The sequence below is a fragment of the Camelus dromedarius genome, chromosome 14 (genome assembly GCF_036321535.1).
Source record: "Camelus dromedarius isolate mCamDro1 chromosome 14, mCamDro1.pat, whole genome shotgun sequence".
NCBI classification, from domain to species: domain Eukaryota; kingdom Metazoa; phylum Chordata; class Mammalia; order Artiodactyla; family Camelidae; genus Camelus; species Camelus dromedarius.
The window spans coordinates 70,027,946-70,053,636 of NC_087449.1; the positions used below are offsets into that span (position 1 = coordinate 70,027,946).

Here is a 25,691-nt window from a genome sequence, read left to right on the forward strand (position 1 = left end):
ATGAATGGTCACTTGCGTGGTCTCTCCTCGGGGACTGGGGTGCGCAGGCTGGAGTGTGCCACAGGGGCTGCCCAGGACCCGAGCTGGGGGGAGGCAGGACTGTGCCATGAAGTGGTGGGGAGGGGAGGAGGCTGGAGCAGCTAACCCTAACCCACAGAGGGCGGTGCAGAGAAAAGCCCCAGAGCTGCGGGGCTGGGGAGAGCCGAAGGGTCCGAGCGTCCCGGGCGGCATCTGTCTGTGGCCTGGAGAGGAACGGCCCAGCTCGCAGCCCCCTGCGCGCCGGCCAGCGCAGCCCAGCCCCGCCTCGGGGCGGGGGGAGGGGGGAGGCGCACAAGGAGCCAGCTCTGCGCTGGCAGGAGTGGCTGAGGGTCCCTGGGCGTCTGCTGCCACCAAGTGGTAGATTGTATGGTCATCAGGGGGAAGCGCCGAGGGTATCAGGGAAGTTCCTCCCAGGCCGCCACCCCTGGCCCAGGATCCGGGGCCCTGGACTTGGTCTTCTCATTTCTTTATTTCTTAATTAAGGAAGCTAATCTCCCTTTTGTGTAAGGAGATGGCGACATCCTGGGAACAAAAGAGCTAGAAACCCAGGCTCACAGCCGTCCATGCGGGGGAAGGTGGCAGAGCAGGGACACGTCTGGACGCCGGCGGGTGGGGAGACGCCAGGACCCCCTAGCTGTCTTCCTGCCCAGCTCCTCCTCCTCGGAGGCCTCTGGGGACCCCGGCCTGAAGGGTGAGGGGGGATCCCCGCTCAGGTGGAAAATGGCTCCTCAGGGCAAGGCAGCCTCCCCCACCTCAGTCCCACCTCCGTGGTGCAGGGAGGAACCCCGGCCTCCAGCTCCCCAAAGGCTGATAGTGTCTCAGAGGGGAGGTCACCTCACGGCCTGAGGAGCAGGTCGCGGGGTCCCCCAGGCTCGGGTCCAGCTCCCAGGTCGGGGGCGGTCTGCGTCGGGGTGGCGGGGAGTTGGGGTCCACAGCGCACGTAGGGCTGTGGGGGGTTGAGGAGGGGGGCCGGGGCCGGGGCCGGTCCGGGCGGGGCAAGAGCTGGGAACGGGCAGGGGCGGGGCTTGTGCCCGGGGCGGGGTCTGCGCCGGGGGCGGGGTCCGGAGCGTGGGCCGCTCACTTCCGCCCGCCGCGTGGGCTCCGGGCGGATGGAGTCGGCGCGGAGACCGCGGCTGAGCCTGAGCCGCAGGAGACCGCCGTCGGGGGTCGGGTGAGGCCGGGGGCTGAGGGCGGCGCGGGCGCGGGGAGCGGCCGGGTGGGGCCCTAGTGTCCCCCGGCCGAGCAGTAGCTGGTGTCACGCCCCCACGTGCTTCCCGGAACTTGCCAGGGTCCCTCCCCTCCCGCTGAGTCTATCCCCGCTCCTCCCCCTGCCGCCGCCAACCCCCCTCCCCGCTCTTCCGGGCCTCTGGGGCTGAGTTCTCGCCCCCTGCCGTCCCAGGCCCCCGAGCGCCGCCCCTGGATCCCACCCGGACGGCGGCGAGTGTGCGCGGCTGTGGGATGAGCTGTTCCGCGTGGCGAGCGCAGATCTGAACGTGCACGGCGAGCTGCCGCCGCTCCCCGCGTTCCCCCGCCAGGTGTGCGGTGACCCAGCGCGCAGCCTCGGGTCTCGGGTTGGGGAGGGGCGGGGGCGGGCGTGGCCGGCGCGATCCGACGACTCGGTCTTGCAGGAGCCCATGCGCAGCCCCGAGCAGGCGCCCCCGGAGAGCTTCACGGTGGGAACCAAGACCTTCTCCTGGACGCCCTTCCCGCCCGTCCCGGAGCGAGGCAGGGGCCGGGTCCGCTCCTGCCCGGTGTCCCCCCAACACCACCCCGTGCGTGAGCCCCGCGGGACCCCCAGCGCCGAGGAGCAGCCGTCCTTGGAGGGGACGCCGACCCTGCGGAGCTGCCCCATGTGCCAAGCCGACTTCTCTCCCGGGTGAGTGGGCCTTCCCTCCTCTCTGCTTTTACCTGGTGGCCCTTGCCGTTTGGAAACCACAGCCAGGTTTAGAAGGCTAGGGAGCTTGAGCTCGATTTTGGCATTTTAAAGTAACATTTTGTGCTTAGAACGTTGGCAAAGGGCAGTGACTGCGTGAGGATCAGCCAGAGGACGCAGTGCTGCGGATCTGGGGGTCGACCTGCTGGCTGACAGGTCTGGGGTCTCCTGACCTCCACCCCTCAGACTCTACAGCAGGAGGGTAGGGAGGCTCTACCGGGGTCCACCCTGACATCCGGGAACCTGGCGGTGACTGACTTCCCGGGGCTGAGACCACCTCCAGGTTCAGGTGGGCTGTAGGTCACTGAGCACCTTCCCAGGGGTAGATTGCTGGTTTTAAAAGTGAAAATTGTCTCTGTCTAGAAATGTTTTTTTTCTTTTAAAAAATCAAATGTATACATTATACCCTTTCTAAGTAAGGATGATGGAATTCAATTTTGCTGAGAAGTCCCAGCTGCCCAGCTTTGGGCCACGTGTCACACAGCCGAGGACGTAGGTGTGGGGGGGTCATGGGGGTCAGGGTGGAAGAAGCTTGGTCGGGCAAAGGGAGTGGATGGCAGGTTTCGGTAGTCAGACCCGTTCTGCATTGGACATCCAGTGGCCTGGAGACATGTGTTGTTACGAGCGCTGCCCCTCGTCTTCCAGAAACAAAACAGCCCCGGAGGGTGAAGGGAGTGGCTTCTAGAGCTAGAAGCCGTCCAACCAGTTATCAAAACATGTGGCACAAAACCGCGGCACAGGAGAGAAGAAACCCCAATTGAAGTCAAACATCCAGGCTCCTCCAGGCAGTGACATTTATTTCATTGGAACCTGACGTGGGGTGGGCACCGCCTCTCCACACCGCTCCCAGATGGCTCACGGGAGGGGAAGGGGCGGAGAGGGCGAGGTGGTGGCTGTTCTCAGGGCGCCTGTGCCCGGGCAAAGCCCCCAGCTGGCACAGGTCGGGCTGGGCGGGACAGGGGGTGCCGCAGCCGCGCTGAGGTGCCCGGTGCTCTGAGTAGCTCTGGAGAATCTGCAAACCATCGCCAGACTCAGCGTCTCGCCCAGCACGCCTCCTGCCTGCACTGATGCCTCAGGATGGTTGTGGCTGCAGGTACTGACTCCCCTGCCCTTCCTGAGGACTCAGTGAACACTTTTTAAAACACGAAGTCCCCTTGGATCACACCTGCCAAAAGACATCAAGGAACAGAAATACCTTTGGAAGCCCTGGAGGGAGGGCAGCTTTCTTGGCAGAGCCCTTGGGTTCCTGATGCCGTCGGGGCGCCCTGGCCCCTCCTCCTGTTCCAGGGGGAGCCTTTTGTCCTTGGATCGCTTACTTTCCTACCAAGAAAGGATTCCCAGAGACACCAGAGGGATGTCGGAAAGTTCCGGTTCTGAGCTGTTTCAGCAGTTAGATTGAGGATTGGCAGAGTGCCTTGGCTTTTCAGAGTAGGGGGAAGTGCCATTGGGGCTGGGTCTCTGCGTGCCTGGAATGCTTCCAGCATGGCCTTCCTGTGATTAAAAAGGAGAGGCTACACTCCCTCAAGGCTGCAGGATAACCTGGAGACAACAGAAGTCCCCGTGCAGGATGCAGGGGCTCACACCCCTCAGGACCCTAGGGCAGGGAGTCTGGGCCCTGGGAGGGTCCAGGTTAGGGCTGGACACAGACATGCGACTGTTGTGTTGTCTCGTGATTGTCTCTAGAAAAACACTTGCTTTCAGTGATGCTCAGGAATTATTTGACCAGAGACAGATGCCATCGGAGCAGCGGGAGCGGTGGCGCTGGTCAGCAGGAGGCGCCAGCAGCCTGGACGCCTCTGGCGGAGCAGTGGGGTGAGCTCTCTTCTTTCTCAAAGTCTCGGTGTCTGCGGGTCACTCAGAACCACTTGTCCTCCAATGTGAGGGCAGCCACAAAGTGGACTCGATGGCCCCGTGTGAATGCTGTCCCCTCGCTGCACTCTCAGATACTGCTTTCTGCTGCCCGGGAGTCACAGAGGCAGTTGGGAGATTGGCTCCCCCAGGCCAAGTGATGTGAAGACGTGGAAACCCAAGTGTGAGCCATGTCCCCGTGTCTGTGTCGACGCCCAGGCGGGGGTCTCTCCAGCTCCAAGGCCCCTTAAGCCCCTGGATACTGGCTCATGTTCAGAAGGTTCAGGAGGGTCGCGGGCTGAGCCCCGTCTCCCACAGCCATGCCGGCCTGCACACCTGGGTGCGCGCACGGGTGGGAGGCAAGGCTGCGGTGACGCCAGCTGAGGCGGAAGCACAGTGCGTGAGAGACCCGGCGACAGCTCTTTTGGGTGGGGGTCTGAAGGAATCCCGGAGGGTACCTCCCACCCGAGGGACACTGCCTGGAGATCCCTGGACAAGGTGACCTGGTCCGGGTCTTAGGATGTCTGGCAGCCTCGGAGGAAGCACATGCAGGGGCGGGTTCCAGGATGGGCCAAGGGGCCCCCGGGGCCCCAGGGCGGCGCGGGCCGGCATCCGTGAGTGCTGCAGGGGCAGCGGAAGGCACCCACACCGGTGCGGCTCCGGCTCCGGCGAGCAGCGGTGCGGGGGGTTAGGTTGGGTGAACGGCCGGCGCCTCAGTCCTGGGGTGGCTGTGGAAGGACGTCATTCCAGACTTGGTGCCTGGACGCGGTGGCTCCAGGGAAGCGGCTCTCCATCCTGGCTGCTGAACTCTGGCTGGTTGACTAGGACAGCCCTGGAGGCGGCAGAGGAGAGGCCACGGCGGGAGGTCTCTGCAGGTGGAGAGAGGGGCACAGGCTGGCCGGCCAGCCGCCTCTGCGGAGGGCCCTGCAGCCTCGGAGGATCCTGGAAGAACACAGAGTGGATGTGATGACCACGTGTGAACGCCACGTGTGGATCCCGGTGTTTGGCCAGGACTCTGGCTAGGCCCCTAGGCAGCCTCTCAGCCTGGCTGCTGGAAGAGCCTGGTTGGGAGAGTGGTTGGCGTGAGACTTGGCGAGGTGGCTCTGCTCTGTGCAGTGCAGGGTCCCTGGCCACTCTGGTGTGGATGAGCCACAGGAGTGAGTGGCCTTGGGCTGCTGGAGTGGAGCAGAACCCGAGGGTCCGGGCACTCCCTGCACGTGCCAGGTCTGGGGGCGGGGGTCATGGGGGACAGTCTCAGAGTGGAGAGGGTCCTCACTGGGGCTGCTGGGCCTGTCCGGGGCATGAGAAGGGGCCTGGACCAATGCTGGCCAACAGCAGGAGGCCTGGGTGCTGAGGGGAGGCCGGCTCCAGGTGGAGCCCAGGTGGCAGGTGGACACAGGTCCCTTGGGTCTGGGCTTGAGTCTGGGTGAAGGCGCTCGCTCAGCTCCCCCAGTTCTGCTGGGAGTCACAGCCTCTAGCACAGGGGAGACTGTCAGTCATTCCTGACCTTCCCTCCTCCATGGGGTCAGATGAGGTCAGGGATGGAAGGCACCTGCTCTGTGACATGCGTCAGACCTCTCCCCACCCCCACCAGACACTGAGGGGGCTGACCCGCAGGCCTCGGGGCCCCCAGGACCGTGGTTGGCAGCCCACGTTGACTGAATCCTGTCCTCAGAGGAGCCGAGTCCCTCTGAGTAAAGAACAAATTCCCCGACCTGAGGTGCACACCCCTTTGTCCACTCTGTTCTGCTGCCTTGCAGTGCCTGCTGTCCTGGGACACCCGCCTTCCCGCCTTCTCTTTTCCAGTTGCCAAGCAGGGTGGTTTGTGTAGAAGGGAAGGGACACCCAGTCACATGCTGCAGACACACCTGATGGAGTTGTCTGCTGACGAGACAGCTCCTACCAGGGCGGGCTTGGGCGTTAGGAGGGACTCCGCCCTCTACCTGGAGGGGCCCTGGCCGGCCCCCAGCACTGCGGTCCGGCCGGCCTGTCTGTCGATGCCTGTACCGCAGGCGGGCTTTCAGGCCCTGCGAGCTGCGAGGTCCTCATGCTGGGAGGGTCCCGGAAGCCCTAGGGGCTCAACCAGACACAGGGTGTCCCCCGCCAGGCTCGGGTGAGCCTGGGCGTGTGTATCTGACAAGCCCTCTGGGCACCCTGCAGACCTGGAGGCTAGGGAACAGGATTTGGAAAGGCTTTCTGCTTGGTGGGGCCCCTCCTCCTGGCCCCTCCCCTCGTTTCTCTCTGGCCGGCCTTTGGTGTGGCTGGCACACCCAGGAAGGGCATGAAAGTGTGAGACAGGTGCTCCAACCAGGTGCCCTTCCGCGTGGCCAGCTTCTTCTCTGTGAGCGACCCTCTCTTCCTTGCAGGCTGGCCCCGTTGGACATCGACAGCCATCTGGCTCAGTGCCTGGCGGACAGCACGGACGACGTGGTGTGGTGAGCCCTTCCTGGCCCCGCGGCTTCCCCTCCACCTGCCAGACCACGTCCTCTGCTCCCCGTGCTAAGAAGCTACACATTAAAACGTGTCAGTGTGCAGTGCTCGTATCTCCATGTGTACAGACTGAAGCACTGGGTCCTTTTTCCTCTGTGGCTGTCGCTGAGCAGAATGATGGCCAAGGTCAGGAAACGGACAGGGCCGCCTGGCAGAGGACCCGCCCGGGCAGGTTAGCGGGGACAGCCTCACGGGCAGTATGGGTATTTGTGCCTGAGTTGGCCCGAGTGCGGACATGGTGCTCACTGTGCCGCTCAGTGAAAGACGCCCGTCTGAAAGGCTACGGACTGTGCGATTCCAGCCATAGGACACCCGAGAAAAGGCAGAACTGTGGAGACGATACAGAGATTGGCGGTTGCCAGAGGTCAGTGGGGAGGGAGGGTTAAACAGGCAGAGCACAGGATTTTGAGGGCAGTGGAAGTACTCCGGATGGACCACAGCGGTGGATGCGTGAGACACACATCAAACGTGGGTCCAGACCCACACTCAGCGCCGGTTCAGCAGTTGTTGTTTTTTAATAGCTTTTTAAAGAAATTCTTTTTTGGTGGAAAATTAAGTTTATTTATTTTTAATGGAGGGACTGGGGACTGAAGCCAGGACCTCCTGCATGCTAAGCACACACTCCACCACTGAGCTCTGCCCTCTCCTGATTCATCGGCTGTAACAAATGCACCCTGTGTGGAGAGAGGATGTTGATGGTGGGGAGGCTGCGGGGGGGGGGGGGGGCAGGGATACGAGACCTCTCTGTACCCACCCATCACTTTTGCTGTGAACCTAAAACTGCTCATAAAATGTTTTTATAAAAATGGCTTCAACAGCCTTGGCTTCCTGGAGACACTTTTAATGAAAAGAGTAACAGTCAGCATTGTCGTTAAAGTCTTTAATGAGCGTGCAAGACAGGAGCGGGCGTGGCCGTTGGGGACACTAACCCGCAGAGGGAGAGCTGCCGGCCACTCACTCATCGTACAAAACCACCAGGACGCGTCTGCCGCTTTACAGTCGTGGCGTCACCCGTTTCCAAAGACTGTTCCGAAAGGACACACACCTTGTTGTGACTGCAGCTGTTCAAAAATGTTAGGATTTGTTTCCAAACCCCACCTCGGTACACCCTTCACCTTTACGTTATGAAACAATTGACTGTGAGATCTCCCTTGACCATGAGCACAGGTTACGCACATGTTTTGTACACGAGCAACCACACTGGTAACCGGGAAGCTATTTGGCAACATGGCAACATTGGAATAAATGCTGAAGTTTGAGCAAATTCAGAGCCCCTGTACTGTTGGAGCAAAGATGTCACCAACGCAGCAAGTGACCCCTCTGGGGAGCAGGGGGCTCTGAGGCCACTTGTCACCACTCCATGGGCACACTGGGGTCTCCCTCCCCAGGTGACACCAGCAGGTCCCAGTGCTCCCTGGTCACGAGTGACTGCATAGCCCTCAGGCCCAGCTCTGTGACTGGCGTCCCTGCTGGGCCAACACCCATGAGACCCACAAGTCGGCTCACAGACTGCTCTGTGTCCCCAGGTTTTGTCTCTGGAGGCAGGTCTTCCTGGTACAACGGGGGGTTGGACGTATGCTGGAAACAAGTCTCCACGTCCCATAGACGCTGCTCTGCAACCCAGGGTGGCTCAGGGTGCGAGGGACCTGGGGTCTTGGGGACACCGACCTGGTGCTGCACCCCAAGGAGCTGCAGCCTGAGCGTGGGGAGGGGTGGGCTGCATTTGCAGAACGAGGCCCAGGGGCTGCATGGTGATGCAGGCCATGTGCGCACGGAGGATGTCAAGTACTTGTCCCTGGGACTTGGTCCCAATGGCGGACAAGAGCCCCGCCAGTGCTCTCGGGGACTTGCCTCACCTGACATGTTGGGGACTTAAAAAAACCCTTAAAAACTCTTCCTGGAAAACCCTCGGTTTGGCTTTTCACCTAAGGAGGGTGACCAAGTGACAAGTGCCCCTGCGGAGAACACCGGAAGCAGGAGGGGAGGGGAGCCGTGTCAGGAAAATGCAGGATGGCTGAGAGCGTCCTGCACTTACTGCTGAGCTTTAAGGCTGGGGCCCGTCATACACACGTCTCCTTGAAACGTCTAGTTCTGAGTGTCAGCCTGACGGATAAAAATGTTTTCCAAAATTCCGATCGGTAACAAGACATCACGGAAGCACTGCTTCATGCTTCCAGAAATACATTTTGTACAGACTGAGTTTTCAATTTGTTTCTTTTTTCTTTTGGTCTCTGGGTGCTTTGGTGAGCTCCACGCTGCAGAACCTCTACGATCCACTTTTCCTCACTGGGGTCTACTGCCCTGGTGGGGACCAGCGGGCCATCTGGTGAAGGTGTGACTGGGGCCTTAGGCCACGTGGCTACTTACACGCTCTGTAGGAAAGTTCTGTTAAACGTTAACAACCGGAACTTACCGGGGCTTAGAAAATGTTCCAAATTTGTTAAAAGTTCTTCACTGCAGTGGATCCCTGCTGCAGGCACCTAAGCTCCCATCCCGCCCGCACACCAACCGCGCCTCCTCCGTGCCTGCGACGTGGGCAGGCGCCACGCGCGGAAAAAAGGCATGAGAGGGAAGCTTCGACAGCATCGGGACACTTTATTCCTCACGACATTACAGGCTAGCTCTCCCGGTGGAGCAGGTCAGTTCTGTTTCTGTGGGAAGTGTGCACCTTCGAAATCGGGGGACAGTTTCTCCCTCACACACGTCACCGCGGGTCCTCCGCGGCGCAGGCACGAGAAGCGAATTCCTCCAGCACGAGGCGGCGCGCGATCCGGACGAGGGGCTGCTCCGCCCCGCAGCCCCTCCGTGGTCCGGGCCCGGGGGCGAGTCCTCCTGGCCGCGCCCGGGCCTCGTGCCCAGCCTGGCATGCATACGCTGTGGTTAAGGACAGAGTCAGGGGCCATTCACGGACGTGTCCACGACGGAGAACACGGACGCCTCACACGGACTCCTCGGTGGACAGCAGCAGCGGGTTGATGTACTCAAACCCTTCGAACTCCGACTGGTCGATCCTCTTGATCACATCCCTGCAGGGGCCGGAGAGAGCAGGGTGGGCGCCATGTGAGACCCCGCCCCCGCGGCTCAGGATGCCCCGCCCCTGCCCCCATGGCCACGCGAGGCTCCCCGCAGCCCCGCACGCCCCACTCCAGCAGCCTTACTCGTCGTCGGGAGTCAGCTGCACCGGCTCGCTGGTGAACTGCGTGTCGAAGTTGTCCAGACCGTAGTCGTCGGTGATCTGTGGCTGGAAGGGCGGGAGCGCCTGCTTCTTCCCCAGCTGGGGAGAACAACACGGTGGTCAGACCAGTGCGCGCTCCGGCTCTAGCGCCGGGCTTAGATTCTGCACATACTCAACCAGAGTCGAACAGGAAGAGACGGCGTTTAAACACCCTCATGTTTGAATGCCGATTGCTTTATTCTAGGAGAAATCTTTTCCGAAGGCAGAAAAGTCCTGAAGAGTGCCGGCAGTGCAAGCCCGTGGGCCCAGTACCTGGGACGCAGCGCGAAGGCTGACCGCCTGCGCAGGAACCCGGCCCCCACCGCAGGTCTGCACCCCCAGCAGCCGGCCACTTACACCAAATGAAGCTGGTTTGGGGAGTTTTATCCTTTGTTAATCTTGGAACCCTGATCATAAAGGAGCTGGGTCTGGGCAGGTGGACTCCCACCCACGCTGGCGCTGGATGCGTCCCTGTCCTGCTGGGACCCCCTCCTCCCGAAGAGCAGCCATTTCTGACTACATCTCTAATTCCGGAGGGATACACAGCAGTGAACTACTGGTCAGGCAGGAAATGGGGCTTCTCAGGACCCAGACTCTGGCTTCCAACTCACTGTTCACAAGGCTGAGACAGGCTCTGCCCAGGAAGGCAGACTTGACAGCCCGGGTAAGACGCGACTCAGCGCCATGCCCTGCCGGGCCAGCATATTCAGTTACATTCCCCTCTCCCTCTCACCGGGTGTGCTGTGCACCTGTGCTGGGCCAGGTGTGCTCCTAAGAACTGAGACTGAGCCATGGGTGAGAGGCATGGTCCCTGCCCCAGGGGGCCCTCATGCCGAGTCTGTTCCTGCCCACAGTAGCCACGTGAGGCTGGGAGCAGAGGAAACGCAGGAGCCATGCCTCCCAGGCCGGACCTGAGCTCTCAGGACTCAGAGCAGCTTAATTCACAGGACAGATGACCCAGGCCTTTCCCTTGGGAGGTCTGAGCACTCAACCTGAAAACACCTGCCTTGGTGTGTCCTCCACGTCTTCCCATGCCAGGCCCCACCAGGTCGGAGAGCAGCAGCCAAGTGGAAACTACGAGGACCCCAGCCCACCTCCGCTCACACCACGACTTTGCACTGTGTGTGTCCAGAGCAATCCGGACAACAGTTCCAACGGAAACAGACGTAGCCTGGAATGTTCACAGACATTCCATAAGGTTTGGAATGCACACACAGGTTCTGCCAGTGAAGCTGGTGCAGGAAATGAGGATGTTGCAGAAAAGGACGAATCCTTCCCCTGTGACACCAGCACAGCCACCGGGCCCCCAGCAGTGTCCATGGCCAGGTGGCCACAGCCTGTCTCTGCCACCCAGAGGACGACAGGAGGGGAGTGCAGAGCAGAGGAATGGTGTCCTGCAGGCAGAGTGGGGCTAGCAGTGTTTATGCATGTGTGCACACACATGCATGCATGTGCACCCTGTGATCACAGGGCCCCGGGAGCTGGTGGGGATGGGCTACGTCCCAGGCACTGTTACGGGGACACGAGGCGTTCCCTTCCATCCTGAATTTCTGTTATGTGTAATTATCCATATTCTTTTGTCTATGTGAAACACATTCTAATACAAAGTAAAAAAAAATGGGCATTTCTTAAACTCTCCCTACCTTAGATCTCAGGCTGCTTTAAGAAGATCTAAACAGCAAGAGTCAGGACAGACCAGGAGGCAGGTGCAGCTGGGTGCTGGCCTGCGTCCCTCCCAGCCCACCCCACTCCCAAGCCTGGTCCCTGTTCCGAAGGCTGAGGCTGCCTCACACCCCGCTCAGGTGTCCCAGACACTAATGTCACCTCCTCTTCACTCAGTCAAAGCAGTGAACGAGAACAATGGTGCCCTGCAGTGACGTCCGGTGCAAGCCACTGCTGAGCCCCGCTCAGGGTGACAGGAAAGCGGATATGGGGAGAGGGCAGGGGAGGAGCTTGCTGTGGGGGTGGGGGGGGTCCTGAAGTGATGGCCTGAAGGAGGTGAGGGATGGAACACCTGAGGCTGGGGAGGGGCACCGCTGTGCAAAGGCCCTGAGGCAGGAGGCAGGCATGGCCCTTGTGCAGCGGGGGCATCGAGGGGCTCTGAAACGCCAGTGAAGGAAGCCGCTGCTGGCAGGGGCTAGGCAGGAAGCAGGGGACCGGCCAGGATGTGGGTGTCATGGACCCAGGTGGCAGCAGTGAGGGTGGGAGAAGGCCCAGACCCTGGAAGTCGAGTCCCAGAGGGATGGGTGGGTCAGAGCCACTGCAGGTGGGAGGGACCACAGAATCCCAGTGTGACCCAGCACACTGGGTGTCCAGTTTGGACACAGAGCCGGCCAAGTGGAAACATCCAGGAGCTGGGCCAGCATCACCTGGAGGAGGCCACCATGTCTGATGTGAACATTCTGGTGAGAGCAGAACGCCCAACATGTGACGGTCCTGCAGCTGCATCCCCTGCAGATGGAGGACCAGGGGCTCCAGGCAGCCCCTCAAAAGGTCAAGCGGAGTCACCACCTGACCCACAGCTCCACTCCCAGGCACCTGCCCAAGAGCACAGGAAGCAGCGTCCACACGGAGACCCACACACACGTGTCCCTGCTCACAACAGCCCACGGAAGAGGGCCACCGACAGAAGAGGGCCAGGCAGAGTGGTGGGGACACAAAATGGAATATTACTCAGCCGAGAAAAGGGATGTGGTCTGGACACATGGTGAGCCTCGTAAGTATCACGCTAAGGGAAAGAGGCCAATCAAAAGGCATGTGTTGTAGGAAACGCCCAGAGCAGGCAAACCCAGAGACAAAAAGCAGCTGAGTCGCCGCCAGGGGCTGGGGGAGGGGGTGGGGAGTGACTGCTGACGGGTCTAGGGTCTCCTCTTGGGGGGTGAGAATGTTCTACAGTTGACTGTGGTGATGAGTGCACAATTCTGTGAATGTTAAAATGCACTGAATTGTAGACTTTAAATGGGTGAAGTGTATGGGGCTGTAAATCAGGTCTCCACAAAGCTGTTAAAAAATATATAAAAATTTAAAACTGTTTAAAATGGAAACAAAGAGGGGCCTGAGGGGTGCCTGGGAGCAGAGCTGGGGGAGCTGCCACACAGCTGAAGCTGGACGTGGCCCTGGCCCTCCCTGGCCCCACAGCGCAGGATGGGTGCTGTCCCCATTCTGTCCCTGTTTCTGACGGTGGCAGTGCACATGCACCAGACAGAAGCAGGCACCAGGTTCTGCCACCTTCCCAGAGCTGGGGGGGAGGGTGCGACGGGTATGTTTCTGTTTTCTTTTGTTCTGATTTGAGGCAACGCCGCCAGAGGCAATGGTCATCCAACCGTCCTGCAGAAAACTAGAGAAATCTGAACAAAACATGGAGACTTCTTCCTAAAATCCCCGAAGAGCTGGAAGGGTGGTGAGTAAACTGCAGATGCGGGGGCTGGAGGAGCTGGCAGGTGGCAGTGAGCCCTGACCGGGCCTTGCAGTCTGGGCACAAAGGTCAGACCTGAGGCTGGTCCCCAGGCAGGAGCCCCAGGCAGCAGCCAGCCCCCTGCAGCCTGGCCTGGAGGCAGGTGGGGCAGTTCCTGAGTGCCAGAGCCCAGGCGCGTGGAGGGGAGCGTGGCCTCAAGTGATTTATGTGCCAGTGTTTTGGGTACCACAACCACCTGAGAACGGACCCACGTGGACTCTGTAGAGACGGAGGAGGACCCCATGGGGGTGTCTGCCTGGAGCCGCCTGTGAAGTCAACCCTATCAGTTCTCTGTGCTCTCCGAGGGAACGCGGAACACTCCAGCAAAGAGCCAAGCACCGTACAAACGCTGCTGCTGACTGGCCCTCGAACTGAGAAGCGCGGTCACCAGTCTGACACCTCCAGTGCTCAGTCCAGTTGCCCCGGGTCTGGGAGAAGGCAGAACAAAGGTGCACCCCAGAGTCTGGGGCGACCCCGGGGCCTCATGATGAAATAGTGGGGTCGGTGGTGGCGGGCATAGGGAGGTAAAGCCACCACCAAGGCCTGGGCTGAGCCTGCCATCACCGGCGGGACCTCTGAGGGCAGAGGGACCCCAGCCCCATTTTGTCAGAATGCCTCTTCCCCTCCTCTGTCCCCACATCCCCTCTTGTCCGCCCGGGAACCACCCATGTTCCCCGGCATGACTTCAGTGTAAACACTTCGTAAGGAATAAGCCGTCGGTCCGTACACAGCCCATCGACCACTGCCTTCTGTTCACAGGGAAACGTTTAGTGATGAGATGGGGGCAAGGCCAGCACCAGGCCACACCTGCGAACAGGCAGGGCCAGAAGTGACCAGGTGCCGCCTCAGGAGACGTGGCACCACACCCACTGCCGGCTCTCTCCGAGGCCCAAGATCTGGCCGGAGCCCTGCAGCTGCGGGTGAGGTTCCCGCGAAGGTCCTTTCCAGCTTGGCGGGGTGAACGCCTGCGGAGCAGCACTGGGGCCGCACTTTGCAGAAGGTCCACCTACTGGGGCCGTGGGCTCTGCCGCAGACTCCACTGGTCAAGAGCTGGGCCGCGGTGGTGGCCTGTATGGGGCCCGTGTGGGCCCCAGCCCGCGGACAGCCCGGCGTCAGCACCCTCCCCCAGGCCAGGTGTGCCGAGCTGTACCCATAACGATTAGAAACCAACCAGAACCTGGATTTCTTCTACTTTGTGCTAGCAGAACGATAAAATTACAAGAAAAGAAATCCAAAGCTGGTGTCTTTCAAAGTGTCAATGCTCTGAATATCGTTTCTGAGTATTCGCATCTAATAACTCCAAGCAAGAAGACGTCTGGTTCTGTTCTGAAACAACCCAGCTGGGCCCTGGATGGGCGTGTGGGTGGGGGCAGGTGCATGTTCTGACCCCTTGCCTCACCCCCCACTGGGGTCCTAGAAGTGAGGGGCATTGGGGCCTGGCTGCCTCCCCCCGCTTCCAGGGCCCCACAGAAGCACACCCAAAAGTCCCATGACTGCAAAGGGACAGTGGCGGGAGGGAGTGGACAGGAGCCGCTGTGCCCATGGCGCTGCAGAAGGAAGGGCTGGGGGAGGGAGCGCCCCAGGGCCCAGAGCTTCTGATCTAGTTCCAGCTGAAGTCCAGCATTTACTTCATTAGCTATCTGATCTTTTTTTCCTCAAAAAACGTATTTTAAGGGTTATATGTCAGTAACTCTGCAACTGTTTCTATGTTTGGAAACAAATTAGGTTCTGTTTTCGTTTAACACCAGGAGCCTTAGCACTAAGGTCTTAGGGGCTCCAGCTCTGAGCTCTCCGGCCGTGACCTGAGCAGTTTCTGGGATACAGAAAGGCGGGTGCTGGGAAACTAACCACGAAACCAAAGCACACACCCTTGTCTGGGCACTGACTCTGCACAGAACCAGCTGGGATCAAGCACGACCCCCAGGCCCCCGGAGCCGGCGTGGATGTCCAGGCAGGGCTTCCCCCCAGGATCTTCTGGAAGTGCCAGCCCAGGGGCTTGTCACAGCCCCCCACCCTCCCTGTTGTCCATCCAACATGAGTTCCCCCATCGCTCCCACACCCTCATTTCTGTCTGTCCATCCTGCCCCAGGCCCGCCCACCCCGGGGAGCAGATCCTGGGGTGCTTTACCAGGTCCCAGTCTATGCTGCGGAAGAAGGCGTGAGACTTGATGTCGGAAAATCCAGTCTGTGGCCGGCAGCCGAGCCTCTCCTTCGGGTCCTGGGGGTCAGAGTTCAAATAAGGACAAGTCAGCACAGAGCAAAGCAGCCCCTGCTTCACAGCCGGTGCCGGACAGGGAACTGGCCTGCCCTCCCGGTCACTTTAAGGCCTTAAACCATCACTCATCATAGAAATGCAGATCTCCGCAGCGCAGAACCTGGGGAGGGGGTGGCACCCGTCCTGAGCGGAGAGAGCCCGACAAGGGACCTGGACAGATGCTGAGCTGCTCTGCTAAATTCCTCTCTGGAGTAATTTCTCGTCATTATGTTTTGTCTGGGGTGAGTAAACATTCACGCCCACCCCCAAGATGTCCAGGAGCTGATACAGGAGATGACTAGGGGGTGGAGCCTGGGCCCGACGCACTGTGAGAAAGGGCTCCAGGCCGGCAGCCCCGGACGGCACGGCTGCCACGGTGGCTGAGAACGTACCTTGTTTAGAAATCCTTTCAAGACGTGGGATGCCTTGACCGAGAGGAAGCGGGGAATCCGGATGGGCTTCTCCAGGATGACTGCAATGATTGCGGGTGGCGGTGGGAGCCCGTTTCTCCTCTGTGCGCCCCGCCCCCTCCCCACCGGTCCCTCTGCCCAGCAGCCAAGGGGCCGGCCACCCGCAGGGCTCTTGGAATCCCCCCACCAGGCAGGAGGGTTGAGGCATTCCTGGTGCCCTGGAGCCCCCTTCCTTCACCCCGCAGGGCCTGCAGCCCTCAGAGGGCCCCCATGCACACGGTCACGTGTGCTCATGCTCACGTTTGAACCAAGAGAGGCTCTGCTCGCCCTGCACCCCTGTGTCTGTGGGCACCAGAGGCATTGTGGGGACAGCTGGGGTCCTGGGGCTCAGTCTCCCAGGGTGGTCAATTCTGGCTCAGGGGCCTAGATGGCAAGGAGCCGCAATGGTGGCTGGAAGGGGGCGGTGCCCTGGCTAAGCACAGCCCCCTGCCCAGGACTCTGGGGTGCACACCCGGTGCGGGTCGGCAGGGAGTTGGGCTACATCAGGACAGATTCTCTCTCCTGCTCGTGTGAAAAAGCAGCGCCCCCCACCCCATGGCTGTTTCCACTTCCACAACCTGGTCGTGAGAACAGGCAGCCCCCGCCAGTCTGTGGTAGCCGCGGGGACCAGCCTGGGGGCCCTTCCTCCTGCTCCTCTGCAGGGGGAGAACCCACAGGGCGTGGGAGGAACCGGACACGCAGCCCAAGGGCGGCAGTCCTGAGCGGCCCACGCACCTTGGAAAAGGTAGTCCTCAGTGTTCATGTCGGGGTTGTCAGTGATGATGTCGAAGGGGGAGCGGCCGGCCATCATCTCGAACATCAGGACACCCAGGGCCCACCAGTCCACGCTGAACCCTGGAGGGGAGTGCAGGCCATCACGCCGGGCACGGGCCACGTGCAGCGGCCGCAGGACGGGCGTCTCCTGTTGTCCTGCCGGTCACCGGGCGGCAGGAGCCACAGTTTCCGTTTCTTGGACCAGAGCTGTGGGTGGCTGTCCCCCAGGCAGCCTGGCCCTGCCGTGTCTGCTGTCCCGGGGACGCCTGTCTCTTAGCTAGCAGCAGGGCTGTTTCACGGCAAAGCCCCCGGTAGACCAGCTGCCCCAAGAGTGCCTGGACCTGTCCTTCATCACACACAGGATCCCCGCCCCTGGCAGGTTCTAGACTCTGCTCTGGTTCACGGGGATAATGGCAAAGGAAACGTCTGGAAATATCTGTTGGCATATTTGTGACATGCATCAACTGAAAACAAGAGAACCCAAAACTGCGTGGGGTGTGCACACGTGCACATGCGTGCGCACGCACGTGCACACACACGCACATTCTAATCTCACTCGTCTCCCTCCTGGAGAAAGAAAGGCAGACGTGCTCCAGGGTCGGCGGGGCTGCAGGTGGTGCTGGCTGACCCACCTCTGTGGACAGTCACCGCCTGGCTCCACCCACAGCCGCCAGGCACCGACCCTGGGTTCTGTCGTTGCTTCGTCCTCTCCTTCCCAAGCCCCTAGGGCTCCGTGATGAGAAGGATCCTGTCCAGTGACCTCCCCGGGGGACACTGAGGTGGACACACAAGACAACAGATGGGGACTGAGGCCAGATGGTGACATGGGGCTGGGAACGGAGTAAGGGCGTGTGTTTTAGTGTCACTTGGTCAATAAAAGCCTCTCCCTGGCTGCTGGCCCAGGATCCTAGAGCCCCTGGTTAGGACCCCAAGCAGGGCCGGCCCCAGGCATGCCCATCCCACCCCCCTGCTCCAGGCCGAGTCCCCCAGGACACAAAGCCCTGGGCTCGGGGTCGGCCTAGCCCACTCCTGCCCCCACACCCCCGAGCTCACCGTACTCCTCCCCCCGCAGGATCTCTGGGGCGATGTAATTCGGGGTGCCGCAGAAAGTGCTCGTCGTGTCTCCGGGGCCCAGGCCTTCCTGTGGGGACAGAGCCAGTTACCGGAGGGAGGGCACCTCCAGATGCGACCCTGTGGTGGGAAAACCACAGCGGCACACTAACGCAGAGGCGCCTGGGCCTGGCCTCCTGGGGCCCGGCAGCCAGCAGCCAGCGTCCCGGCGCCGCCAGGAGGGGTGTGGGCCTCACCTTGCACATGCCATAGTCCGTCAGCTTGATGTGGCCGTCAGCGTCGAGCAGGACGTTGTCCAGCTTCAGGTCCCGGTAGATAATCCCTCTCTCGTGTAAGAAGTTGAGCGCAATGCAGATCTCCGCGGCGTAGAACCTGGGGAGGGGGTGGCACCCGTCATGAGCAGAGAGAGCCCGACAAGGAACCTGGACGGGAGCCCCGCACAGAAGGATGTGCCCCGGGGCCGCTGAGCCCACCGCCCCTGCCCAGACATCCTGTGTCCCCTCACTGACAGGCATGTGGACCAACAAGTCTGGGAAAAGACTCAGCGTCATAGAGGTCAGGGAACCACGAGACACTGCCTCCCACGCACCCGGGACGGCTACTGTCCCAACCCCCCCAGACAGAAAATAGCAAGTCTGGTGAGGATGTGGAGAAGCTGGGACCCGTGTGCACTGCTGGTGCGAAGGGAAAATGGTGCAGCTGCTGTGCTAAGCAGTCTGGAAGGGCCTCAAACAATTAAAAATAGAATCCCAATCGGACCCAGCAATCCCACCTCTGAGAACACACACAAAAGAGTGAAAGTGGACTTGAGGGCGTCTGCACACCCACGTGCACAGCAGCACAACAGCTACCTCAGGGAGGTGGCTCCGGGTGTCCGTCAAGAGGTGAACGATAAAGTGTGGTCCGTTCACACAGTGCAATGATACTCAGCCTCAAAAAGGAAGGAGGCTCTGACACCTGCTACGACACGGATGAACTCTGGGGCCGTTGTGCTCAGTGAAATAAGCCGTCACAAAAGGACCAACTGTGTGATCCAGTGACAGGAGGTCCCTGGAGGAGTCAGATTCAGAGACAGAAAGTCGGAGGGTGGGGGCCAGGGGCTGAGGGGAGGGGTTGGGAGTGAGTGTTTCATGGGGACAGAGTTTGAGTTTGGGAAGATGAGAAGGTTCTGGAGGTGGCGGTGGGGCTGGTTGCACAGCACTGTGAAACGTGACCAATGCCCCTGAGCTGTGCCCTTAAAAACGGTGAGGGTGGTAAATTTTATGTTACATTGTGTTTTACCACAATTGAAAAAGAGCATGAGTGTGTGGGGGCTACTCTTGATTTATTACCGGCCTATCCCCCTGGAAAGATCTCTGGTGACTCACAACACTGCATGGAAGTATCTTCGAGTGAGGAAATGAGGAAAAGAGAAAAGTATGGAAAACAGGAAAGAGCGAGCCATGGAGTGGAAGTGAACGCCCCGCCTGCCTACGAGGCCCGAGGCTGCGGAGGGGTGAGGACGGGTCAGCTTCCTGAGAGCTCAAACGGTGGTTCTCATCCTCCCGCGACCAAGCAAACCCTGGCTGAGTGTCCCTGCGGGGCGGGGCGGGGCGGAGCAGAGCAGCCCCCCCCCATGTCCATGCAGGTCAGTTTATAGTCGGAACTTCTCCCCATTTCGGAAACAGGGAAAAAACCAACGCGGGACAGCGCCTTCCTGCACGCACACCCCCGTCTCTCTCGAGGGGGTCTGAGACCTTCCGGGCTCTGGCGGGTCACCTGGTAGGAGACGGCCGCGCCGCTCCCCATCCCCAGCCACCTCCCCAGACCCATCTCCTTTCTGACTCACCGCTGGGGCCCAGGGAAGGCCCGCCCCCACGCACCTGGCGTGCTCCTCAGGAAGCTTCCTCTGCCTCTGCATGTGGAACATGAGGTCGCCCCCGTTCACGTACTCGATGACCAGAAACAACCTGGTGGCAGAGAGGGCCGAGGGGGCGGGGATCGCACGCGGCCACTCCAGGGAGAACCATGGGCCTGTCCTCTCTCGCGGGCGGTCACTCCTCCCAGAGGCCAGAAAGGCAGGAACCCAGGGCTGCCCACCCTGCCCCAAGGTCGGAGGGTATGGCTTAGCTCTGACCCAGACAGGGTCAAATCCAGAAGAGAAACTTTCACTTGGGCGTTCATTTCATCCAGCACAGTAATTTGCTCTCCCAATGGTGCAAGGCCTACTTTTGGGTAAAAAAAGGTACAAATAAGGCAGAGCTAGTGGCTGGAGGCCCCCTGGGGGCGGGGAGGGCGCTGTGTGGCCAGGGGGCTGCAGAAGCCTCCTAGGGAGCAGAGGCCTGGATGGTGGCGGGGTGGGGGGGGCTGTGAGACCACCTGGAGGCCCAGGGGACCGGTAGTCAGAAGCCAGAAAGGCAGGCCCACGAGCCAGGTGAGGGGGATGACACGTCTGGCAGTCAGATGACCACTCTGGCTGCTGTCTGGGTGGACCCCAGGGAGGGGAGGCAGTGCCCAGGTGAGAACACAGGTGGGGCGGCCGGGCGTCCAGGAGAAGAAAGGAGTGGGTGGGACCCCAGGTGGGACCTGGTGGCTGGAACCCTTCCCGAGCAGGGAGGACAGGGCGGGTCAGGAGCACTGACCAGCCACAGGAGGTCTGCGATGCCAGGCACCCCTCCTGGAGGAGGCCGGAGGGGCAGCAGGGGTCAGGGTGGGGCTGGCATGGGGTCGGTGACATCTCCTGGATGCACACAGGGCCCTTCAGGTCTCCAAACAGTTCACCACGTGGTTAATTTCCTGATAAGATCCTTCTCCCATTTAATAAGGTTTCGTTTTCAAAATTAAATTCACACACAACTTTCCAGAAATACCCTGCTGAGGACAGTTTGCGGATTTTAGGTCAACAGCTCCTCTGGGGCATCGTCAGCTCCGTGGTGCCCCAGGCTGGGAGGGAGGTGGTGGGGGCACCCTGTAGGCTCCCCGGCCCCTCCAGCCCCTCCGGGTGCCAGGCCGTCTGCGTGGAGAGCCATCGGTGACGCCCCGGATGGAGGGCAGAGGCCCCCTTTACACAGAGCAGGTGAACAAGCTGCAAAGCACTCCCAAGTCCCACTGTGCATTTACACCAGAAACAAGCTCCTAAACATGTGAACAGCAGAGATGGAGACAGAAGCCTGAGTGCTGGGGGACAGCCAGAGACTCCTGGCCTGGAGGAACCCAGCTCAGCTGAGGAGGGCGGCCCCTCTGCTTGGAGAGGCTGCAGGAGCCAACCCTTCCATGGGCCCGCCTCTCTGTGGGTGAGTTTACTCTCGTACATCGTGCCTGCGGCTGCCTTCACGCAACAGCAGAGGCGAGAGACGGAACTTCACAGGCCTGGTGCAAACAGTGAGGACCAACGACAGCTGGACACTGACTGCCAGGCACATTCTGACACGTGCGCACGTTCAATCCCGGCAGCCATCCTGGAGGAAGTGCCATGAAGGTCCTCAACCCCTGGGAATAAGCCTCAGACCTCACAGTGAAAAAAAAAGCATTTATTCAAAACTCTGTGACTCCAAAGCCCGGGATGATATTGTCCACAATTACCAGGAACCACGCTCCCTTCAGGCGTCTGCCCGAGATGTTCACCCAGAAAGGGGTGGTGGCCGCCCACGCAGGGACAGAAAGGAACGTCACTCCAGAGAAAGGAGAGACACTGATGCTGGGGGACAACACCAACACAGCGTCCCGGGGGCAGGAAAGGCTCAAAGGGGCATTTAAGAGCCTAGAAAAGCAGACGCAACAGTAGTGCCTTTGTGCCCAGGGGACAACCTGTCAAGGGGATTTTAAGAGCCGCATCTCTGTGAGGCGACGCGGGGACCCTCGGCTGGTCCACGCGGGCTCCCGGGCTCCTAGGTCTCAGTAAGTCTCTGACCGGGGACCTCATTTAATGTGCACCACGGATGAGCTTCAAGAACAAGGCAGGACATCTTTTCTTTTTAAAGCAGAAAGTCCTGTTTATCTAAGGGCTTTTTTTTTTTCAGTTCTACAGGTCAGCGTTAGTACTACCATCAACCTTTCTTCTGAGCAAAACCCCAGCAGGGCCATCAGGTGCTGACTGACTCTGAGGACGTTGCTTTGTGTGACTCAGACGACCTGGCTGCTGTGACCAAACACCCAGAGGCCCAGGGCTGAGCTCCTCCATCTTGGGCCCCCGTGTCCTGGCACGCCAGCTCCCAGGTGGCACGGCCACAGCCCGCCTCCCCCCTGGCTCCCCGCTGTTCCCTCCTGCCCCTGACACCCCCGGCCCCTCGAGGTGCGAGCCGACAGTTTGTCTGGAACGCTAGCGTGGTTGGGTTCGGCTTCCCTGACACCAGGGTGGCCTGCGGCAGCAGGCGCTGCACTCACCGTGCGGACACCAGAGGCACTCCCACGGGGTCGGGAAGGGGACAGGTGTGCCCACAACCCCCAGCCCCCAAACGCAGCAGGTCCCGGCCGAGGTCATTAGAGGAAGAAATGAACGCAGGCATTGGCTTGGGGGGCGACAGTGTCAGTGCTCATCCGGAAACCCAAGAAAACCCCTGAAAGTGACTGGAGGAAGAGCCGTGGGGCAACGGGCAGCACGCTGCTGCCCCGGAAGGAAAGACCCCCAAGCAGAGACAAAAGAGAGACACACGCAGGACAGAAGTTAAGCGAGGAAGTGAAAAATCTGCACGAAGGAAACTCTGAAATCTGAAGGAGCAGGAGAGACGGGTAACCACGTGCCTGAGGAGGACGCGCCTGCAGTGTCAGGACGTCTGTTTTCCTCAGGTGATTCGTAAACTTAACAAATCCCAACCAAAAGGCAGCTCCTTTCCCTTCTGGAGCTGGACAGGTCGAGCCTAAGGTCCACACGGAGAAGAAAAGCGCAAAAAGGAAATCAAGCAGCAGAGTGCGCCCCCATCGGAGGCTGGGTGTGCACCCGGCTCAGCTCCTCCCCCCTCCCTGCATTTTAAAACTGTGTCAAATCTTTTAAAAGAAGCCGTCCTTTCATGTGGTTTCTGACGTCCCGTAATGGGTGGCAAGAGCACAACTTCAGGTCTGGTCCTGACAGTCACTTCGACAACAGGAGCCCCCACGGCCGGCCCAAGAGAGACCCTGTCCTGGGGGGCGGCAGCCGGATGGGGCACGGCATTGGGGCGGGCAGCGGGAGTGTGGGGCCTCCAGGTCCTCATGGGACAGTCGAGGGACACTGGCTGCACAGAGCGTGGCCCCACCCGCGCACACGCGGCAAGAACACGCCCCGCCCGACTCGCCCTGGTCCAGAAGCGGCCAGGTCCCTCCAGATTTAGAAGGAACAAGGACTGGCCCTCGTGGAGGACCGTGTGCGGTCACAGCGGCAGGAGGATGCAGCGCCCGGCTGGGCGGACAGAGGCCGCGTCCCGAGGGTCTTCGTGGTCCAGGGCTTTGGGACGAGCTACCAACGTCTGCCCACAGCGTTTCTGGACAGCGCGGTCCACCCACAAGACCTTCAAAACGCACCAACCCCCTGGAGCCCCCTGGGTGCTCCGGGTGAGTCTCGACTGCTTTGAGTGCACGGGCCTTTCCCCCACGTGTGGGCGGGCCAGCCTGAGCCACCCGCTCCGGAGCCCAGGGGTCAGGGCTGCATTCTGGCCACTTCCCTGCCGCAGGCGCGGCGTGGGCAGGAGAGCAGGGCTGCCGCGACTCCGCCCGCGCCCGCCCACTGTGTCATCCACTGCGTCACCCACTGTGGCTCTTCCTATTCTGGGTCCGAGTTATGACAGGAACGAAGTCACTGTCTCATGGAAGTACTGTGACTCACGTTCCCAAGTGAGGGGGCACCTGCCATCTCAAGGTCGCGGATGGTTCCCACCAGGTCACATGGCCCTCTGGGTGCGTCCTCGCACCACGTGTGTCCAGGTAGCACCCCCTCTATCACCAGGGCCCCGAGCCCGTCTCCCTGATCCCCCAGCAAGCAGTCTGTCCAGGGTCAGAGCTGGGCCCCAGCTCTGCTCCCCCAAGCTGCCCCTCACCACCTGCACGTGGCCTGAGCTCTCCCTGGCTCCTGCTCCCTGGCCCCCACGTCCACAACTACCCGCTGGACACACGATCCCCTGCCGACCTCAGCATGCGGTTCTCCACGTCCAGACCTCCCCTTCCGCCCAGGGAGCTCCCTGCTTTGGTCAGTCCTGCCACACTGCCTGGCATCGGCGACACAGTGTCCTCACTTCTGCTCTGAGGCCTGATGCCCCTGGGAGACACGGCCTCGCAGGGAATCTGCGGTAGCCTGGGTTCCCCGGAGCCTCAATGGCATGGAGAGCCTCGGACGCCCTCCCTTCTTCAAACCCTTTCTCCTCCTTCCCCAAGCCCCCCGCCCCAGGGACACGTCTCCGCGCCCGTCCCTCTGGGAGGTTCTTGGGCTGCGGCTCTGCCCTCCCCGGCCGACCTCGCTCCTGCTTTCAGCGCACTCCCAGCCCAGCGCACACGTGTGCACACGTGTCTTCCCCCAGCCCAGGCTGAGGTCTCCCTGGAGCTGCAGACAAGTCTTCAGGTGCAACTTACAGCGACCGACACACTCAGCGAGAGTGGCAGTGAGTATCTAGAAGCCCTGGAGAACCCAGAAGAATTTACTTAAGCATCTAAGTGGCACAGAGCCCAGGAAGCTCCACCATAAACCAAACAAACGAGGCACAGGGAAGACCACGTCCACGTGCGCGGAGGAACGTAAAACAAGACTCTGAGAACGGTTTCACTTTGGAACAGCGCATTAACTGTAGGTATTTTAAGGGCAGTTTGTACGCCTGTGATCTGAGAGGTGCTGCGGTCAGGACACTTTCATGTTGGGGCGTGGGGAGAAAGCTTCAGCCACAGTCTCTCCCCTCCTGCAACAGCTTAAATGGGAACAGTTTCCCCTGTTCTGGTGGCTTTGCAGTTGACTGTGGCTCCTGTTTGGAAAGGATGGGTGGGCTGTGCAGATGTGAAGCGTGGCTTGTCCACGACATGGATGTTTGTTTTATGTTAGCCCCCACTGCACCACTTGTACTGCAAACGTGTGGTGCTCTGCGCCCACTGTATACACGCAGTGATACAAATGACCATCTACACAGTGCACAGGGAACACGCCAACCTGGATGGGCACCACTGGATTTGGGGAGAAAAAAGAGAAATGCTTATTTTCTTCTGGTTCAGAGACCCCCTTCGGGCAGCCAACCTTCTGAGAAACTGCGTTTTATTCCCCAGGTTTTTGCCGGCGGCTGCCCGCAGGCACGGCCTAGAGTTTCATGGGTGCCCCCAGGTCTGCTGGCGCCTCAAGGACCCAGGGAGCTCCTCTGGCTCCACAGCCGGCCCTCGGGGCCACATGCTCAGGGAGCAGCCCGGAGGGAGAGGGGCGGCCGCTGGCAGGTATCCCAGCCCCGGAGTGAGCGAGGCAGGTGGCCGTGCACCACCCTCGGGGGTCATCATCCGAGCCCTGAGTCCCCTGCTGCTGCCCTGACGTCCCACCTGGGGTGTGCCGCTGCCTCCCTGATTTCCCGACTCCGGTTCTGCACGGTGAACACTAATGATGGCAGGGAGGGCCTCGGAGGGCAGTGCTGACCCCAGGCCCTCAGGGGCTTGGGGGCCCCGGGGCCCGGACGCCAGGCGCTGGTCCACTGGTCCAGAGACCCGGCACCAGCAAGGAGAAAGGCCCTCGCGGCCACAGCTCCTGTTACGAACAGATCCCCAGGGCTGGGCCTTCCTGGCTGTAAACCCTCACATCTTAACTGACTCATCCCCGCCGGGAGCCCAGGAGGCGGCACCCCTGCTCGCCCTGCCCCAGGCCAGAGATGGGCACAGGGAGGTCGCGTGGGTCACAACGGGAGGGGCTGGAATTCGGACCCCAGCTGCTGGCTGTGAGGCTCTGCCTGTACCACTGGCAGGAGACACTGAGAGGCACTGGGAAGACCGAGACCAGGACCAGCCTCTCCGGGGCACCGGGCTCTGCCAGCTCCCACCCTTCCAGGGCACCTGCTTCTGGGGTCCCCGGCCGTCTCCGAGCCACTTTCCAACTCAGTGAGTGACACGCACACGACGCCGTCCCCAGACACCCACCCCTCCCGACCCCCCAGCAGCTCCGCACCACCTGTCAGCCCGTCGCCACGGCCCGACCGCCCAAGCGTGTGCGGGGTTTTGAGCTCTCCTCTGAGCTGGCCTTGACCTCTTACCAGTTCCTC

The 25,691-nt window shown here is 60.9% G+C and overlaps 2 protein-coding genes across 8 annotated transcripts in view; one reads left to right on the plus strand and one right to left on the minus strand.

The window, feature by feature from the left end:
• The first annotated feature begins 483 nt into the window (after positions 1–483).
• On the plus strand, positions 484–8,748 carry FAAP20 (FA core complex associated protein 20). Of its 5 annotated transcripts, none has more exons than XM_064494167.1 (5): positions 484–730; positions 1,439–1,574; positions 1,668–1,915; positions 3,656–3,784; positions 6,187–6,404. In XM_064494167.1, the coding sequence occupies exons 1-5, from the start codon at positions 603–605 to the stop codon at positions 6,257–6,259; spliced, it is 714 nt and encodes a 237-aa protein (XP_064350237.1). In that variant the 5' UTR covers positions 484–602; the 3' UTR covers positions 6,260–6,404. The 5 variants fall into 5 exon arrangements, with proteins under 5 accessions (XP_064350237.1, XP_064350236.1, XP_064350238.1 ...); XM_064494166.1 differs by having other exon boundaries at positions 488–730; positions 3,699–3,784; positions 6,187–6,467; XM_064494168.1 differs by lacking the exon at positions 3,656–3,784 and having other exon boundaries at positions 502–730.
• Positions 8,749–8,885: 137 nt separating this feature from the next.
• The window catches only part of PRKCZ (protein kinase C zeta), a 93,424-nt gene continuing 76,618 nt past the window's right edge, over positions 8,886–25,691 (minus strand). For all 3 annotated transcript variants that reach the window (XM_064494164.1, XM_031463845.2, XM_031463847.2), the window contains 8 exons: positions 19,389–19,475; positions 17,763–17,898; positions 17,509–17,596; positions 16,417–16,536; positions 15,625–15,704; positions 15,107–15,196; positions 9,469–9,584; positions 8,886–9,336 (listed from right to left, as the gene is read on the minus strand). In XM_064494164.1, the coding sequence (XP_064350234.1) occupies positions 9,249–9,336; positions 9,469–9,584; positions 15,107–15,196; positions 15,625–15,704; positions 16,417–16,536; positions 17,509–17,596; positions 17,763–17,898; positions 19,389–19,475 (805 nt within the window). In that variant the 3' untranslated portion in view covers positions 8,886–9,248. The remainder of the gene's footprint in view (positions 9,337–9,468; positions 9,585–15,106; positions 15,197–15,624; positions 15,705–16,416; positions 16,537–17,508; positions 17,597–17,762; positions 17,899–19,388; positions 19,476–25,691) is intronic.